This window comes from Heliangelus exortis, chromosome 3, assembly GCF_036169615.1.
Source record: "Heliangelus exortis chromosome 3, bHelExo1.hap1, whole genome shotgun sequence".
Classification (NCBI taxonomy): domain Eukaryota; kingdom Metazoa; phylum Chordata; class Aves; order Apodiformes; family Trochilidae; genus Heliangelus; species Heliangelus exortis.
This window is the reverse complement of record NC_092424.1, coordinates 31643506-31661250: the sequence shown is the minus strand read 5'-3', so window position 1 is coordinate 31661250 and position 17745 is coordinate 31643506. Positions and strand designations below refer to the sequence as shown.

General features: G+C 44.2%; 1 protein-coding gene across 1 annotated transcript; it reads left to right on the top strand.

Annotated features, from left to right (window-relative positions):
* Positions 1-6920: 6920 nt before the first annotated feature.
* CAPN14 (calpain 14) lies at positions 6921-17528 on the top strand. Its single transcript, XM_071741610.1, is given in 10 exon segments — positions 6921-6943; positions 9956-10142; positions 10823-10849; positions 10852-10869; positions 12218-12336; positions 13743-13787; positions 14395-14537; positions 15206-15298; positions 15301-15391; positions 17315-17528. Coding segments are annotated over 10 exon segments (960 nt in total).
* The last annotated feature ends 217 nt before the right edge of the window (positions 17529-17745 follow it).

The window sequence follows — 17745 nt, the reverse complement described above, 5'->3', positions numbered from 1 at the left end:
AAGCTTTTAACCTCTGTCTGATACACTTGGCTGCTTTCCCTTAAAAGTTATAATTGCTGGAAGAGACATGCACACACCAGAGTGTGTACAAGTGGAGTACAAGTGACTCCCGGGTATACTTTGGCTAGTCATAGAATCATAGAATCATAGAATTGTCTGGGTTGGAAGGGACCTCAGAGATCATCAAGTCCAACCCTTGATCCACTACTGCTGCAGTTACCAGACCATGGCACTGAGTGCCACATCCAGTCTCTTTTTAAATATCTCCAGGGATGGAGAATCCACCACTTCCCGGGGCAGCCCATTCCAATGTCTGATCACCCTCTCAGTAAAGAAATTCTTTCTAATATCTAACCTAAACTTCCCCTGGCACAACTTAAGACCATGCCCTCTTGTCTTGTTGAAAGTCGTCTGGGAAAAGAGACCAACCCCCACTTGGCTACACCCTTCTTTCAGGGAGTTGTAGAGAGTGATGAGGTCTCCTCTGAGCCTCCTCTTCTTCAGGCTGAACAGCCCCAGCTCCCTCAGCCTCTCTTCATAGGGTCTGTGCTCGAGTCCTTTCACCAGCCTGGTTGCCCTCCTTTGGACCTGCTCTAGGACCTCAATACTGTATGATTGTGGACAGACAGCAGGCAGAAGGTTAAAAGATGAGGTGGAACATCTTGTAGCTGTCTAAGCAGTGACTGTTCGTGGCACAAAAATGCTTCATCACATTCTTTGTTCTGAGATTTCCAGATAATTTGGAAAAGAATTTAAAATAATACACTTACATGCATATTCAGTGGGGAGGTTTTCAAAATATATAAAGTATCAGTATTAGTGACCCACACACTGTTAGGGTGTGGCTGCTCAGGTTCTCGAAAACATAGGCAGGTGATTTAAGTCTCAGGTTTTTTAAAGTATTATTTTTATTCGTACTATCTCTAGTTTTCAAGGCCTATCTATAACATGTAGTTCTTTTTTCAAATAAATGGCAGACTGAGGTGAGAACTGATGAAAGGTTACAGTGATTTTATCAGGCATTGTGTGTGCTCTGCACACCAAAAATCAAGTCTCAAGTATTTTCTTTTTACTGTAGCTCAAAGTATGTAATTTGCCCACATCTTTTCCTGGGAAGCAGCAATATCAGAAGTTCTTCATACATGGTTGTTGTTTTTTTTCTGTCTATATAAAGTGCAGCCAGTCTTCAGGCTGTTTTAATCCTCTTTTTTTTCTCTTATATCTCTCTATTGTTTATGTTCTAGCTGTGAATGTCAATGACTATAAAAATATAAGACACTATTTTTCATCTGGAGAAAAAGTAAGCAAATTGTTAGGCATTTAACTGATTTTTCAGGTCTGAAATGCCTACTTTACAATAGGAAATTGAATTTTTGTATCCAGGGTTGTATTTTGAAGATTTTCCCTTGGTTGCCTTTGAAGATGAAGCCCTGTGAATCAGTTGTTGAGTGGTTTTATAACAAATGAGGGCTCCATGTGGGAGTATGGCATAATCTGTTGTTTGGTTTCTCACAGTGAATACTGGTGACCTTCAATTTTGATGGGAATAACAATCAGTTGGATCCTATCTGAAACCAGTTTCCTAGAGTGCCTGGGACAGTGATTTTGAGTCTCAGAGAGTGTCCTCTATGACGAAGCCTTCCAAATACTGTATCATTATGGCATGTGAACCATTTATTGAACTTTGTAGCCCAATTAATTTTTTTCAGTCTAAGGAGAAGCCTGTTACTCAGATCATCTTGTTACCACTGATGGGCATGATTTGCCCAATGAGATTTTAGTCATGATTTCTCCCAGGAGCCCACCACTTGCAGAGAAAGGTGATGGTTGCTAATGTTAAGCCTAGCTCTTAATATTAAAAAAAGGGCTGTGAAATCACTCTTCGCTATTTTCAGTGAGGGGATGAGAAACATCTGTCTTGAGTGTTACAAGAAAAAATATCTCTGCATGCTATTTCATGTGTAAATCTGTGGTATCAGCAAGATGGATTGTGATCTTTTGGCGGAGATTGTATCATTCTCCAAAATGAGTCCAAAAGGGCAAAATAACCATTGGGAGGTTGTGAGTAATGGCGTTGTAACACCTAACGTATTCAATTTTTCTGCTTTTTTGTGAGAGGGAGGGAAAATAACTGCATTCCAGGATGTGATTGAATAAAGATGTTGCAGCATGTTATGAAAATATCTTGGGCACCCTTAAATAGACCAGAGAGACTCAGAATAGCTGAATATATGGCTTCGAAACCATACAAAAAGTCAATGGGGTCACTCATCTTATTTCACTCATATCTACAGTGAATGTAAAGGCTTGAAAATGCAGGTTAGAATCAGAGGGGGCTCTGCTTCTCATGGGAGTGCCACTCACTCTACTCACCCTGCTGCTGGCTCAGGAGAAAATTTTAAAAGCCATGATTAAATTGACTTTTTACACTTTAATTAGGAATTCTTGAAAAGACAGACCTCATCCCAAGAAACCCAGGGTTTCCAGCAGGACTGTGCAGGGTGATATCCCTGCAAAATCCTTGGTGAAAAAAGTTATCCTGGTGTTGTAGCTGTCTGACCAACCTGATCTCCTTTTATGATCAGGTGACACGCCTGGTGGATGAGGGGAAGGCTGTGGATGTGGTCTACCTGGACTTCAGCAAAGCCTTTGACACCGTCTCCCACAGCATTCTCCTGAAAAAGCTGTCAGCCCACAGCTTGGACAGGAGCACCCTGTGCTGGGTTAGGAACTGCTGGAGGGCCGGGCCCAGAGAGTGGTGCTGAACGGTGCTGCATCCAGTTGGCGGCCGCTCACCAGTGGTGTCCCCCAGGGATCAGTGTTGGGCCCAGTTCTGTTTAATATCTTTATTGATGATTTAGATGAGGGCATTGAGTCCATCATCAGCAAATTTGCAGATGACACCAAGCTGGGGGGAAGTGTCGATCAGCTGGAAGGCAGGAGGGCTCTGCAGAGGGACCTGGACAGACTGGAGAGTTGGGCTGATTCCAATGGGATGAGGTTCAACAAGGCCAAGTGCCGGGTCCCGCACTTTGGCCACAACAACCCCATGGGGAGCTCCAGGCTGGGCACAGAGTGGTTGGAGAGCAGCCAGGCAGAAAGGGACCTTGGAGTTTGGATTGACAGGAAGCTGAACATGAGCCAGCAGTGTGCCCAGGTAGCCAAGAAGGCCAATGGCATCCTGGCCTGTATCAGGAACAGCGTGGCCAGCAGGTCCAAGGAAGTGATTCTGCCCCTGTACTCAGCCCTGGTGAGGCCACACCTCGAGTCCTGTGTCCAGTTCTGGGCCCCTCAGTTCAGGAAGGATATCGAGGTCCTGGAGCAGGTCCAAAGGAGGGCAACCAGGCTGGTGAAGGGACTCGAGCACAGATCCTATGAGGAGAGGCTGAGGGAGCTGGTGCTGTTCAGCCTGGAGAAGAGGAGGCTCAGAGGAGGCTCTCTACAACTCCCTGAAAGGAGGGTGCAGCCAGGGGGGGGTTGGTCTCTTTTCCCAGGCAACTCTCAGCAAGACAAGAGGGCACGGTCTCAAGTTGTGCCAAGGGAAGTTTAGGTTGGACATTAGAAAGAATTTCTTTACAGAGAGGGTGATCAAGCATTGGAATGGGCTGCCCCGGGAAGTGGTGGATTCTCCGTCCCTGGAGATATTTAAAAAGAGACTGGATGTGGCACTCAGTGCCATGGTCTGGTAACTGCAGCGGTAGTGGGTCAAGGGTTGGACTTGATGATCTCTGAGGTCCCTTCCAACCCAGCCGATTCTATGATTCTATGATTCTACTGTAGACTTCTCCATGCCTTTTCTGCTGTGCTTGAAAAATAAGAAGTGACTAGTGCCTCTAGACAGAAATACTTTTCAAAAACACACCACACCTACCCAGCAGAACTACCAGGCTTTGCTGAAAATGTGCTTGAAGGACAAATGCTTGCTCACAAACAACAACTTCCCTGCTCATAGCTCTACTAGTTGCAGTGCTAAAAAAACTACCCCAAAATTTAGTGGAAGGGGCTACATGTAAGTAACTTTCAGTGAGGATGTAAGAGGATGATTAGAGTTGATAGCCAGCAAACAGTCAGTGTTAAGCAGACTACTTTTAGACTTTAATTTAGGATTAATTTAATGCTTCTAGAGATTACAGTTATTTTATCAGCAGTCATTTTGGAAGCTGGGGTACATGGAGTTTCACAATTTCCTGTGAAGCATTTGTTGCCCAAAATTGTAACCAACTTCTTTCAGTTGTAACTGATTATATTCAGTAATCTCAGAGGAGGCAAAGTAGAGTGGGGGGAGGCAGTTTCCTTGGAGCTCACAGCATCACACCATGATTCCATGATGACATGATCTCTCTCCCCAGAATTCAAGATCTTTCCCATTTAGAAGATTTTTTAATTTCTAGACAGTTCTTAGCCTTTGACCCCTCTCCCATGAACTGTTGTTATGCTGGAGATTGCTACTTTTACCACCAGTAGCAGGTGCCTTACCCTCTTACTGGGCTCTTTTTCTCGCTTAACTGTTTAGTCTGTTCTACTTACAGCAGTCTTTTCCCAGCTCTCAAGGTTGAGCTCCTGCCATTATCAGTAATTGATCATCAGTCACTGAGTTGTTTTTAGTTCTGGGATCTCTGTTTTCCACTTATGCCTATATATCCAAGGTCTTTGCTGATGTCCCACACTTAAACTGAACACTACAAGACACACTTGTTTGCCTGTGCTAATCACAGAGCAAGTTCTCATAACCAAAGGGTAATAAGTTTAGGATGCCACGACATGGACCAGGCACAGCTAAATAAGGCATGTTAGCTCTGGGCTGTTACTACCAAATGCAGTTCTGTTCTCACTGTGACAATGAGCAAAATATTGACAATCACATCTTCCTGAAAGCAATTTATAGAATTGCATGAGAATTTCAGTAGCACTGACTCCTGCTGTTACCATGTATGCCAGGGAATTTTGCTAGATAATAGCAGAGAGCATATCCTAAGTAATTTTCAAGCTGTCATATTTTGTCAGATTTAACCGATTTCTTAGAAAGGCTTAGTTTCAGCAAAACTCAGGAAAATTACTGGGAAAGCAAAGGCACCTTCGCAAATTGTGCAGGTGAGCTTCTGTATAGCAGCCTAGGTCCTCCTAGATTCATAAGCAATTTGGTCTTGCAGATGGCTCATGCTGAGTCAGGATCTGTAGGAGAAGGAAGAGGGCAATGCTCAGGCACCTGAGCTGGGTTGTGCTGGGAACCATGGCTGAGGCAGCTGTATCAGTATGGAGGTATTTGGGAGGGGAAGGTCAACATGAGTCCTGGTCTATACAAAGCCCTCCACGTCTTCCTCTACCCCAGAGATATAAGGAAGGATGCTGTGCTTCCTTCTGTCCCTGTGCTGCAGAGGAAACTGAGATTCTGCTGTTCAGCCTGCAGGCTTGTAGCTTGCTGCTTTCTATGACTGTTGGCCTGCAAACCGAACACCCAAATTCAGCAAGGACAGGGGTTGTTCTGTTATTACTGTAACTGCCTTCTGTGGCTTTCCTGTTTTTCTACTACTGCCTGAAGTGCTTGAGCAATTTGTGGGTCATAGTTTGACGCTTAGGTTATTTAACCCCAGAGACACTTGTGAGAGGGAAAAAAAATAACATAATTTTTCTCTTTTCTCTCTGAATAATTATTCACCCATTCTTGTCATTGCAACAGGAACTTCTGTAACAACCATCGTATGATCTTTCAGCTCTGTCCACAGAATGTCCTTGATTTAAAGCAAAATGAGCTTACGTTACAGACTTGTCCCTCTTTTCCTTTTGGTTGTGTGCTTCCCAGGCTTTGCACAGAAGTCCAGTATACTATGCTGCAAACAGAAGCAACTTGATTCCTGCCAAGGATTGCTGGGTAAGGATTCTCCTTTGTATAAATATCTAAGTTTTCTTATACAGGCTAACATTTTATGTGGAATTTTGACTGTATAAAACTTGGCATAGAAATAGGAGGTACACATGTCCTTATCTCTTCACATGTCATGGTGTGGATGAAGCAATCATCAGGATGTGATAACCCCTCAGTAAAAAACATGGCAAGCTTCAATGTTTAATTTGAGGGGGGAGAGGTGTCCCTGCAAGCTGAAATTGCCATTCTCTGTTGCTTCTGTGCATGCTAGTACTAGCTAGGAAGTGGTCCTGTGCTCTTACCAACATGTAATGTTGGTGCTTCACAATTGAACAGAGACTACAGAAGCAGGAAAATCAGATTTTCACCATCTTTGTATCTAAGGCTTAGTGTGAGTGCATTCTCTTGCCAACTCTGCAGTTAGAAAAATCATTTTTATGCCCATGTTACCTAAAATAAAAGGAGATAATGTCATCTGCAAAACAGACAGAAGCAGGACTAAATTGATTTTTAAGTGCTGTAAGCCCTTGAACATGAAGTCTGGTAAGTACACTCTTGCATGTGATATCCACTGAAATTTTTTTTCTCTTTTGAAAAGCTGATGTTTTCTATGAAAAGGGTAACAGGTTTGTGGGTTTTTTAATAGTGTGCCTCTACAGAGAACAGAAAAAAACCCCACACAATGGCAGTAAAAAACTAGAATATTTCAACTGACAGCTGTTTCTTACTACATTTCTTATTTAACCAGACAGAATCCAAATGAAAATATTATGAAAGAACAATTATAAACTAATCATGGTTTGGTTAAATAAAGCACATGTCTGGAATATCTCATTTTCTGTATATGGTTTCTTACAATTTTAAAGACATCAACACAACAGCTCTTTGGCTAGGATCTTGGTGGTTTCCTGAACTTGGCTGACAACTTTTGCTTTTCAGCCAACTGCATGTGTTGGTTTGTCTTGGCACAAAGAACTGCTCGTTCCTGGCATCTCTGATGTTCCACCAGGATATCTTGGCTGCAGGCGTGCCACAAGACCAGAGTTTTAGAGGAAATATGTTGGCATTTTCCAGTGCTGGGTACATCTGCTCCCCGAGAGAGCAAAGGTTTTCAGAAATTGTCACATTTTGTGTCACACCCTTAAATAATTTGTACGTGGTTCCCCTTAGCCAGGGGCAAGTGGCCTGAGTGTAATCCATCCTGAAGGGCAGCCCATAACCCTCCTTCCCCCAGCAGTGCAGGCAGTGGATCAAATACAGGCCACTCTAAAGAAATACCTTGGCTTGGCCCTTCTCTCCAGCTGTGCCCTACGCAAGTCTTCCTCCATAGTGGCAACAGTCAGCATGAGGAGGCAATGGTTTAGAAATCAGAGGAACACCTGAGAAGGGGCAGGTAGGAACTACATAAAAAGGTGTTGGGATCATACAGCTGTACCACATTAGGGACTCCAGGCACTTCATGATGGGCACAGCTCAAATGCCTTTATGCGAAGGCCTGCAGCATAGGCAATAAACAGGAGGAGCTGGAGATGCTTCCATGCTTGCAGCACTGTGACCTGACTGGCATCATGGAGACATGGTGGAATAACTCTGCTGTGTCATAGGAGGGTTTAAGCTTCTCAGGAAGAACAGGCAAGGGAGGCAAGGAGGGGTTGTTGCCCTCTATGTCAATGAACAACTAGAATGCATGGAGCTCCACCTGGTGAGTGATGAAGAGAAGACCGAATGCCTATAGGTGAGGATGAAAGGAGAAGGGGACATTACAGTGGGGGTCTGCTACAGACAACCTGACCAGGAGGACCAAGTGGATGAGGCCCTTCATAGACAGACAGGAGTTGCAAGCCCTGGTCTTCAACACAGGAGAAACAACAGCAGGGCACAACCAATCCAGGAGATTCTTGGATTGCCTTGATGATAATTTACTCCTCCAAGCGACAGAGGAACCAATGATGAGAGGTGCCATGCTAGATCTTGTACTCAACAACAGGGAAGGGCTGGTGGGGAATGTTAAGCTCATAGTCAGCCTTGGCTGCAGTGACCATGAGATGGTGGAGTTTAAGATCAAAGCATCAAAGAAGGGAGTTCTCAGGAAGCTTGAAACCCTCAACTTCAGTGGTCCAGTTTTGGCCTCTTCAGAAGCCTCCTTGGTAGGGTACCATGGGACAAGACCTTGGAGGGATTGGTAACCCAGGAAAGCTGGTTGCCTTTCAAGGATCATTTCCTCAAAGCTCAATAGCACTGCATCTCTAAAAAGAAGAAATCAGGCAAAAAGGCCAGGAGGCCTATATGGATGAACAAGAAACTCCTGGTAAAATCATGGAGCAGATCCCTTCTGGAATCAGTACTAAGGCACATAAATAACGACGAGGTGATTGGTGACAGCCAACATGGCTTTACTAAGGGCAAATCACACCTGACAAATTTGGTTGACCTTCTATGACAGAGTTACAGATTTGGTAGATATGGGAAGAGTAACTGATGTCATCTATCTGGACTTGTGCAAGACATTTGCACTGTCCCACATGACATCCTTGTCTCTACGGTGGAGAGACATGGATTTGATGGATAACCACTCGACGGATAAGGAGCTGGCTAGAAGGTCACACTCAAAGAGTTGTGATCAATGGCTTGATGTCCAGCTGGAGACTAGTGACAAGTGGAGTTCTTCAAGGGTCTGTTCTGCATCCAGTGCTGTTTAACATGTTTGTCAGTGGCATGGACAATGGCATTGAGTGCACCCTCAGTAAGTTTCCCTATGATACCAAGCTGTGTGGTGCAGTCGGTTCACTTGAGGGACATCCAGAGGGACCTTAACAGTCTTGAGAAATGGACCAGTGCAAACTCCATGAGGTACAGCAAATCCGAGTGCAAGGTCCTGCATCTGGGTCAGACCAATCCCAGGCACAATTACAAGCTGAGTACAGAGTGGGTTGAGAGTAGCCCTGAAGAGAAGGACTTGGGGGATGTTGATGAATGAGAAGCTCAACATGAGCCGACAGCACACTCATGCAGCTCAGAAGGCAAACCATATCCTAGGATGCATCAAGAGAAGCATGGCCAGCAGATCAAGAGAGGTGTTTCTCCCCCTCTACTCTGCACTTGTGAGATTCCACCTCAAATACTGCGTCCAGTTCTGGTGTCCCCACCATAAGAAGGACATAGATCTGTTGGCATGAGTCCAGAGGAGGGCCACAAAGATGATCCAGGGGCTGGAGCACCTCTGCTACAAGAAGAGGCTTGAGTGAGCTGGAATTATTCAGCCTGAAAAGGAGAAGACTCTAGGGGGACCTTATAGCTGCTATCCAGTAACTGAAGAGAACATACAAGAAGGCTGTAAAGAGTGTTCAGCTATAGGACAAGGGAAATGTTCTTAAACTGAAGGAGAATAGGTTCAGACTGGACATTAGGAAGAAGTTGTTCAGTACGAAGGTGGTGAGACTCTGGAACAGATTCCCCAGAGAAGCTGTGTATGCCCCCACCCTGAAAGTATTCAAAGCTGGGCTGGATGAGGCTTTGAGCAACCTTGTCTGTAAGAGAGGCATCCCTGGAGGATGAAGCAACTAGTTCTGTGGCATTCAATACATTGCACAATGAGAACACTGGCTTCTCTCTAAGGTGTCTTGTCTAGAGTGGTTTACCAGGACAAAGACAAGATCTACAAGATGTAACTCATGGAGTTGGTTAATCTTGGGCTGAAATAACCTTTACAGACCAAGGAAAATCCTAGTTAACAGTGAGAAAAAGACCACATCAAAAGATAAAAAGTTCAATTATTTCTGTTTGGTGTTATTGTAAGAATAAAAAGAGTGCAGAAAGTTGCTCTGCAGTGATGAAGAAATTCAGATTGGAGTCTGAAATGCCTCTGAAGGCACTCTGTCTGGTGGTCTATTCAGGTAAAATTTGCTAAGGCGGAAATATGATGGGCATAATAATGAACGAAGAGTCCCTTTCAGACTATAGGCAATCTTGGAGGCAGTTTCTAGTTTTCTTTCTTCCTAAATGAGAAAGATTTCCATAAAATAAACATGAGCTACAGTCTTCCTCAACCTATTATCTGTGACTATAATCCCGTATTGATTTATTTCTTGCTAGACTCTATGGCTCCCCTCAAGATCTGCAAATTGAGCAAATTTCAGAAGCCTTGGTAGATTTCACAGTTGGTGTTAATATAAGGATCAAATTTTCAGCTGCTCCTCCTGACCTGTGGGATATCCTGACACAAGCAACCTCCAGGAGATTGCTCACGGGCTGTCAGACACATTTAGGGGTAAGACTTGGAGTGACATCATATGGCCCAAAGCCTTTCCAGACCTGTTTTCTTTTGCTCAGCTAGTTGCTGTGATTCAAAAAGTATCAAAGTTTCCACACATGACTTTCTGTAGAAATCACATTTGCACATGGATTGATTCCCTGTTGCTCTCAGCTCCCTGTTGATATGTTTAGGAGCTGGCTTATCTATCAAATTATAGATCTATCTATCCCTATTACATAAGGACCTACTTCATTTTCCCACTTTTTTTATACAAATTTTCAATTTTTACAGACGCAGTGAGGAATGGACTCCTGGAATAAGCTAACAGCTATGATAGAGAGATGTGTAGTTCATAAACATCTTGGCTTCCAAGACTTATGCTAATGCTTTAGCTGTTGGGAAACCCTACTATTCTGAAAATCAAAACCTAACCTGCTGAACTTTGCAGAAGTGAGACTGTCTCTAGCCAAATATCCACAATTTAGGCAGGGACCTTTCCAATAAACTCTGTAATCCCAAACATGAGACAAAATGTGGCTGCTAGTAGCTTAGACTAATTTTTTTTTTCCCAGTTCAAACCATTCTGCATTTGTTTTGAGAATTACTGCTTACACAGATACAAGTTTCTGGTAAGTCTGCTGTGTCAGTAAAGATAGAATAAAAGGCTTCTTTCCCTTCTGTTTCTCTTCCCTGTAAACAGACAACAGCTTATTTCTGGCCATGCCTATACATCCATCTAACTGGTATTAGAAAGGTAAGACTACCCTTAATGTCCTGGGCCCAGGTTTGGATGCCAGCAGTTTTTATTGCAATAATAGGTTCAGCCCTTACTCAGGACTATTATGGTATGTCCTCCTTCAATGTTCTTGTCTTAGTATAAGGCTAAAAGAGACTGTTTGCTTTGTAAAGATTCACTTGAAAGTGTGTCCATTTTAGTATTATGATATTGACATAAAGACAATGATGATAGATCAGCCTTTCTCTAAAGGTGGAAATGATTTACAGGGCTCTGCTGAGACCATCTCCTACAAACACAGCTGTTAAAGATAAAAGTACTGGCCTTTGGGGATGTTATGAGTATGTGCTGAAACTTACTTGGGGTGAAAAGCCTTCCTCTGAAATCAGAGGAGAGGCCATAGAGAAGAAAAGATAATTGAATACAAGGGCCAAAACAAGCAACACAGCAGATGGAAATGTGAGTAAATGCTAAACTAAGGGAACTAAACTGGTCTGCAGACAGTACCAGGTGGACCCCACTGATCTACGGAAGTATCACTGGGAGTCTAGACAATTGTCTAGAAGCAAGGGGCAGTAAAAGAATTGGGCCAAAGAGTGGGAGAAAGCTTGAGCTTCCCCTTCCTGGGCTGATGGATGCCTATTTTGTCCAGCCTCAAAAGGAGGTTGACAAGGATGGCAAAAGACTGTGGGGCTTTGGACATTTGATGTAGATGAGGGTGAAATCACATTCAGTACCTCTAACAAGCAATACTAAGAAAGCCAGAAAAAATATTGTGAGCTGGGTGATGCACACCTGTGTCTTCCACACACAGCAGGAGGGTTTTAGGTATAGACTTTATCAGTGACATGTCTGTCAGTCTGGCTCTTCTGACGGGATGAAGAGCCAGGCAGGAGTAAGGGACTTACTGAGCAAATGGAGTTCATGTTAAGTCAGCTCTTATGCTGTCTGTTGTCAACAAAGCCCCTTGTCATCCTGGATTCCCCTTCTCCCACCATAGCATCCATGGGCATAGTGCTGTGCCATTGCACTGAGGTAAGACTTAGTTTTCCCAGTGGTAGAGTCCTGCTCCCATATAAGTGCAAAATGAGCAGGTGATGGAAGGGAAGAGGAATTTACCTCCAAGTTAGGAATCTGAGGTTTCAGTCAGGAACCTAGTTTCAGTCGTACAAGTTAAAGCATCTTAATGTCTTTGTGCCAGCATTCAGAGTTACACATTCATATATTTTTATCATTATATTAGTTGGCGTCTATGAGAACAAACAAAATATTTATTACTATGTGATGTAGTAAAGTGGTATAAACCAGATAACAAGTGCTGAGACCTTGGTAAGCACAGTCTTAGCTTAGTTACTGTTTTCTGCAGGTAGCCTGTCAATATGGGCCAGAAAACCTAGCTAGACTGAGAAATCCACGGGGAAAATATTAATGGAAAGGAGACTGGAGTGACCTGTGACTTTAAAAAAGGGAAGGTCTGATGCCTGAGTAAGAGGTAAGGTTTCTTGGATGGAAGATGCTGCCATCTTCAGGCAGGAATTAGCGCTGAGAGCATTAAGGTAGGTTGCACAATCCCTCTGGTGTCAAAGCAATGACTGGGTAGATTTGTATTTCTCCAGCAGAGAGTCCTTACATAGTAGGGCTTTCTTCACACATGCAGCTTCAACAAGCTCATTCCTGCTTTTCCATTCACTGAATGCCAGAGGAAACATAATATGAACAGCAGATGCTGACCGCATTGGCTGTGATCTGGGTAGCATGCAAGGTGACAAACATCTGTGCATGAGGCTCTAAACAAACAGAATGTTTCAGGGCACAGATCCCTTTATCACAGGACGAACCGTGAAAAGTCCTCCATGGCTGCAAGTGTTGGGTGGCTGCAAAGGAATCCTCTATCATAGCTGTTTGGGGAAATACAATTGCCTATGAGATCAGAGGAAGAAACTAGTGAGGAAAATGGGCTCTATATTTGCATCTGCCTGAACTGTTTTATTTGGATCCATAAAAGATAGTGGTTTGCATTCTAAACCACAGGCAACTGTAGACTTGTGCCCTAGTTCTCTTTGAAACAGAGCATGTTCCTTCCTTCCGAGCTTCACTTCAATCCCTATATAGACTCTATGGCTCCCATGAAGATCTGCAGATTGAGCAAATTTCAGAAGCCTTGGTAGATTCACAGTTGGTGTTAATATAAAGATCAAGTTTTCAGCTGCTCCTCCTGACCTGTGGGATATCCTGACACAAGCAACCTCCAGGAGATCGCTCACGGGCTGTCAGAAGCTTGCTGAAGCTTGGAGGGTAGGGAGGAGGGAAGTGCACAAGGAAGTATTGGGAATGTGACTTTCACCTTGTCTGCAGAACATTTCTCTGATGCATGCCTGTCATATAATGACAAGATACCAGCTGCTCCTGTTGAAAAGTATAATGAGCAACATAGTGTAGGCCTGCCTTTTAAACAACTCCCAGCTGCCTCTTGTGCTGTCCTAGTCATTCATTCATTCATTATGCCAGACACTCTTCCAATTATGTCTCCTTTGACAAAATTAACCAAAAGAACAGGTCTAGATTTTTCTATTTTAAGTACTTGGAAGCTGCATGTGCACGTGGATAGACTGACTGATGGAAATGCAGAACTTCTGGCTTCTGCTGGTGAAAACTGGAGCAATTTAGTTACATCTCATGGGACCCAGAGTGCTTGTGGAGGATCCTGTGGCTGAAGGCATGCAGGGCTTGTGTTTAGTGGTGGACAAACATGGAGATAGGTGGGGACAGGGATCTGGCCTCTTTTTATAGAAGAAGGCTCTGACTTTTGCCTTGAATTTGAGGCTGCATCTGGTGAGTCACCTCGTGTTTTTGTCCTCATCTCTTAAAAATGAGAGCTGCTCAGCCTGAAGGAGGAAAAATTTCCTGAGGAAAAAGAAGGAGGATGGAGAATTCTGGTAATGGCACAATCCCATCTTTCCTCTCTCTGCTGTGTCTGGAGATGAAGCAGCACATTGCCACTTAGGTTGAGGCATATATGATGTGCTTTCTAACAGGCCCCGCTTGTTTTCTTGCTCTTCTTTTCTTCTTGACAGTGTGAGAAGCAGTAGCTGTGCTGACACATAAGAGATTCACTGTTCTTCAGTGGTGGAAGTGAGGGAGAAGCAGGACACTGCCAACTCGCCTACAGCTGCTGGAGGCATGGGCAGCTTTCAGGAGCTTTTGTCTTGCCTTTTATTTTTAAGATAACTCTGAGAATGTCTGGCTAGCCTTGTTCGTGGTTTCTCCATAGCTTCTGCCATGAGGCAGCAATGTCCCTCATGTCATTTCACTGAGGTCTCACTGGTGGCAGTACTATTTTTCTCTCTGTGCTGTCCTTAGATGAAACTTCAGTCACACATTTGCTACTGCTAGATGTTGCTGCTAGAGCTGATGCTCTCTTCTTTGCTGCCTAATAAAATATGAGTGTTACCATATGAATTACAGAACAGTGTGGCTTCAAAGTTACCCATTCCTTTTTTTTATAAACTGCTGACAAGATGTCTCTTGGTACTCTTTTCCCAGGATGATTCTGGGAGATTTCAAGATTCATTTTGTAGATCTGATGATCTGTAAATCAACACCTGATCTGATGAGCCAAGAAGATGGGAAGAAGTGAATGTACTCCCTGAAGAGTGGGAGATGGGTTAAAGGAAGCACAGGAGAGGAAGTCTGAGATTCTGTAATAGTGAGTGGTGCTCTTTTGGATGACTTTGGGGTAACGCTGCTCTGTTGACTCAGTTACCAGCATCTTATACCTGTTAACACAAAACTCACAACACAACTTACTCTTCCTGCTTAAGTCTCCACACAAACATCAGAAGTAAGCAGCTGACAGACTTTGACTGGCTTCTGCTACCAAAGAAGCTGTATCACTTGCAAACGTAGGGCAGCAGGCTGGTTATGGCATGAAATGAGCTACTGAAACCTAGGATCAATTGCCAACACTGAGTTTCTTTGGAACATTAAGTGTGTCTGTCAAAATTTGCATCCTCAGCACCTCCAGGGAGCTGAATTTTTAAGAGAACAGGACATGCAGAGGCTTGGCCCTTCAGCATAGAGCAAGTGGTGTCTGAAGTCAGCTGGCCTATATACCAGAGATGGCAGAGAAGTAGTGATCAGTTTATAAACAAAATGAGCTCTTAGTCCTTGTTCCTGGGCCTTTGTCCTGTCTTACACAGTGGCTGCACCACTCAACTTGTAAACTGCACCCTAAGATCAAACACTTGTGGGGTCTGGAGGTCCAGACAACCTGCGACCTATTCAGTCCAATGCCAGGCATAATGTGGGAAGCTGGCAACCAATTCTGTGATGGAAAATTATGTTAAAATGTTTTGATTTTTTTGTTTTGCTCAGGCACCTTTTCGGATGAACCCTCAGTACTGACTGAATGTTTTAACAGTTGAAGATAGTAAGAAAGGCCTGGGTTCCTTGTTATATCCCTGATGCAGAAACACAGCATCAAACACCAAAACCAAACTCCTCACCTTTTCATTGGATTTTCACTCTACAAGCTATGGAGAATTTCTTTGTCTTTCTTGCTTTCACCAAATAGGAAAACCTCTAGCCCCTGTAAATTGCAGAGTTTGCAGACCAAGAGTTTTGTTGTGTGCAGAGTGATCTGTGCTTTTTTCTTCTTGCATGTACACAGTTTCCTCACACATCAGGGCTAGGCTCCCTCAGGCTCTGTGCCCTATTGCTGCTTCTCCACCATGCTGTGTGTCAGCTTGCAGAGCAGAGATATGTCCCTTTCTTTGGAGCACAATGAACTTTATTTTGTTCTCTCTACTAGTACATGCAAGAGCTGAGAGAGGGTGCCAAGAGTTCCCTTACTTTGGGGCAGGTTATTTCCAGCCATGCTGTAATTGTGCTTAAGTGTTCCAAGCATGATGTTGCAGCTGCCTACATGTGGATGTTAATAATTCCCTGTGTTTCTTGGGGAAAGTGGGTATGGCTAGGAGTCAGATTCTGCCTCCCTTGTCCCCTCTCCAATTCTCTGTTTATCTGAGTGCCTTGCACAGCCACTTTCTGCCCTTGTACAGAGCCACAGCCTTGTTGCTGCTCTGAGTTTGCACAGTTATGGAGAGATGGCTGTGGAGAAGGGTTTTCAGGTGAGGAGTTGGGAGGAGAAAGGATTGCAGCCAGCCCTGAGGAGAAGGACTTGGGGGGGGGGGTGGACCAGAAGCTCAACATGAGCCATCAATGTGTGATTGCAGCTCAGAAAGCCAACCAAGTCCTGGGCCACATCAAAAGAAGCACAGACAGCCCATTGAGAGATGTGATTCTCCCCCTCTGCTCTGCTTCTGTGAGACCCCACCTGGAGTACTGTGTCCAGTTCTGGAGTTCCCAACATAAGAAGGACATAGAGGTCCTTGGACATATCCAGAGAGCCACAGAAATTATCAGAGGGCTGGAGCACCTCCCATATGAAGACAGGCTGAAGAAGTTGGGGTTGTTCAGCCTGGAGAAAAGGAGACTGAGGTAATCTTATAGCAGCCTTCCAATATCTGAAGGGGGCCTACAAGAAAGCTGGGGTTGGGCTTTTTACACAGGTGTGTAGTGAGAGGACAAGGGGAAATGGTTTCAGACTTAAGGATGGGAGGTTTAGGTTAGACATTAGGAAGAAAATCTTTAATTTGAGGGTGGTGAGACACTGGAAGGGGTTGCCCATGGAAGCAGTGGCTGCCCCCTCCCTTGAAGTGTTGAAGGCCAGGCTGGATGGGGCCTTGAGCAAGCTGGTCTAGTGGAAGGTGTCCCTGACCATGCAGGGGGTTGGAATCTTTAATGTCCCTTCCAGCCCTAGCCATTCTATGATTCTATATTCCTATTGCACAAAAGTGCCTGCAGAGCAAAATAGCTGTAAGAGCCAAGAGTGGCAGGCAGATCAAGGACCTGCGCATGGAGTCAGGGCTAGGGATTAGGTTGCTCCTGAAGTACCCTCAAATCACAGGTGTTCTGAAAAATCCGCTGGTGCCAGATCCCTCATGCAACGGGCAAGCTGGCAACAAAGTGCGTGGTACCTATGGGTTAGGAGGGGTGTGATTGTTTGTGAAGAACAGTTCCTAGAGCAGTTCCTGCCTGCAGTAATTTCTTCCACTGTTGAAATTACTTTTGCAGTATCTAGTTTTATAGGAGCCACTTCTTCCAGTCCTTGCTGTTCCTTGCAAGTACTGTTGTATTATTGCTAATGTTGCAGGAAGGTGTTCTTTGATAATTTAGTGTTGGGCAGGCATGGTGCATGGTAAGAACTCATGTCCTGGGATGAGACTGAGTCCTTTGGGCCCTGCTATCTGCTTGTGCTTTCAGAAAATCCGAGGTGTGAAGTCAAGCTGTCTATGACACATTGATAGACATAGACAGATTCACAAGCCTGTGAATTCTTCACATTCGTTTTTTTGTTTGTTCAGCTGGTGCAGAACACATTTCTCTTCTGTTTCTTCTCTTAACAGTACCAGGAAAACAACAGAAAGTTGACTCCAGCTTTCTTCTATTTTCATCTATCTTCAAACAAGCACCAGGTCTTCCTTGATAAGCAGGAAGTAGCTCATGATTTCCACCTGGAGCCTGGTGTCTATGTAATAGTTCCATCCACCCTGGAGCATCAGCAGGAGCCTGAATTCATCCTGTGTTTTTTCTCCAGGAAGCATGTTCTTCAGTGAGAAGCTGCTGTGCTTCTGCCAGCACCTAATTCTCTGGAGTTGTGGGATGGTCTATTCTAATAGGAACAGCATAAATACTTTACCAAGCACAATCCCTTTTGGAGAGGCTGACTCCTGGTCTCTCCCAGAATAGGATGCTCAGTGGATGAAGTACTGCTTTTGGCCTTATCCTTTCAAGAAAGGTTGACTTAGACCCACACAAGGGATTCTTGCAGCA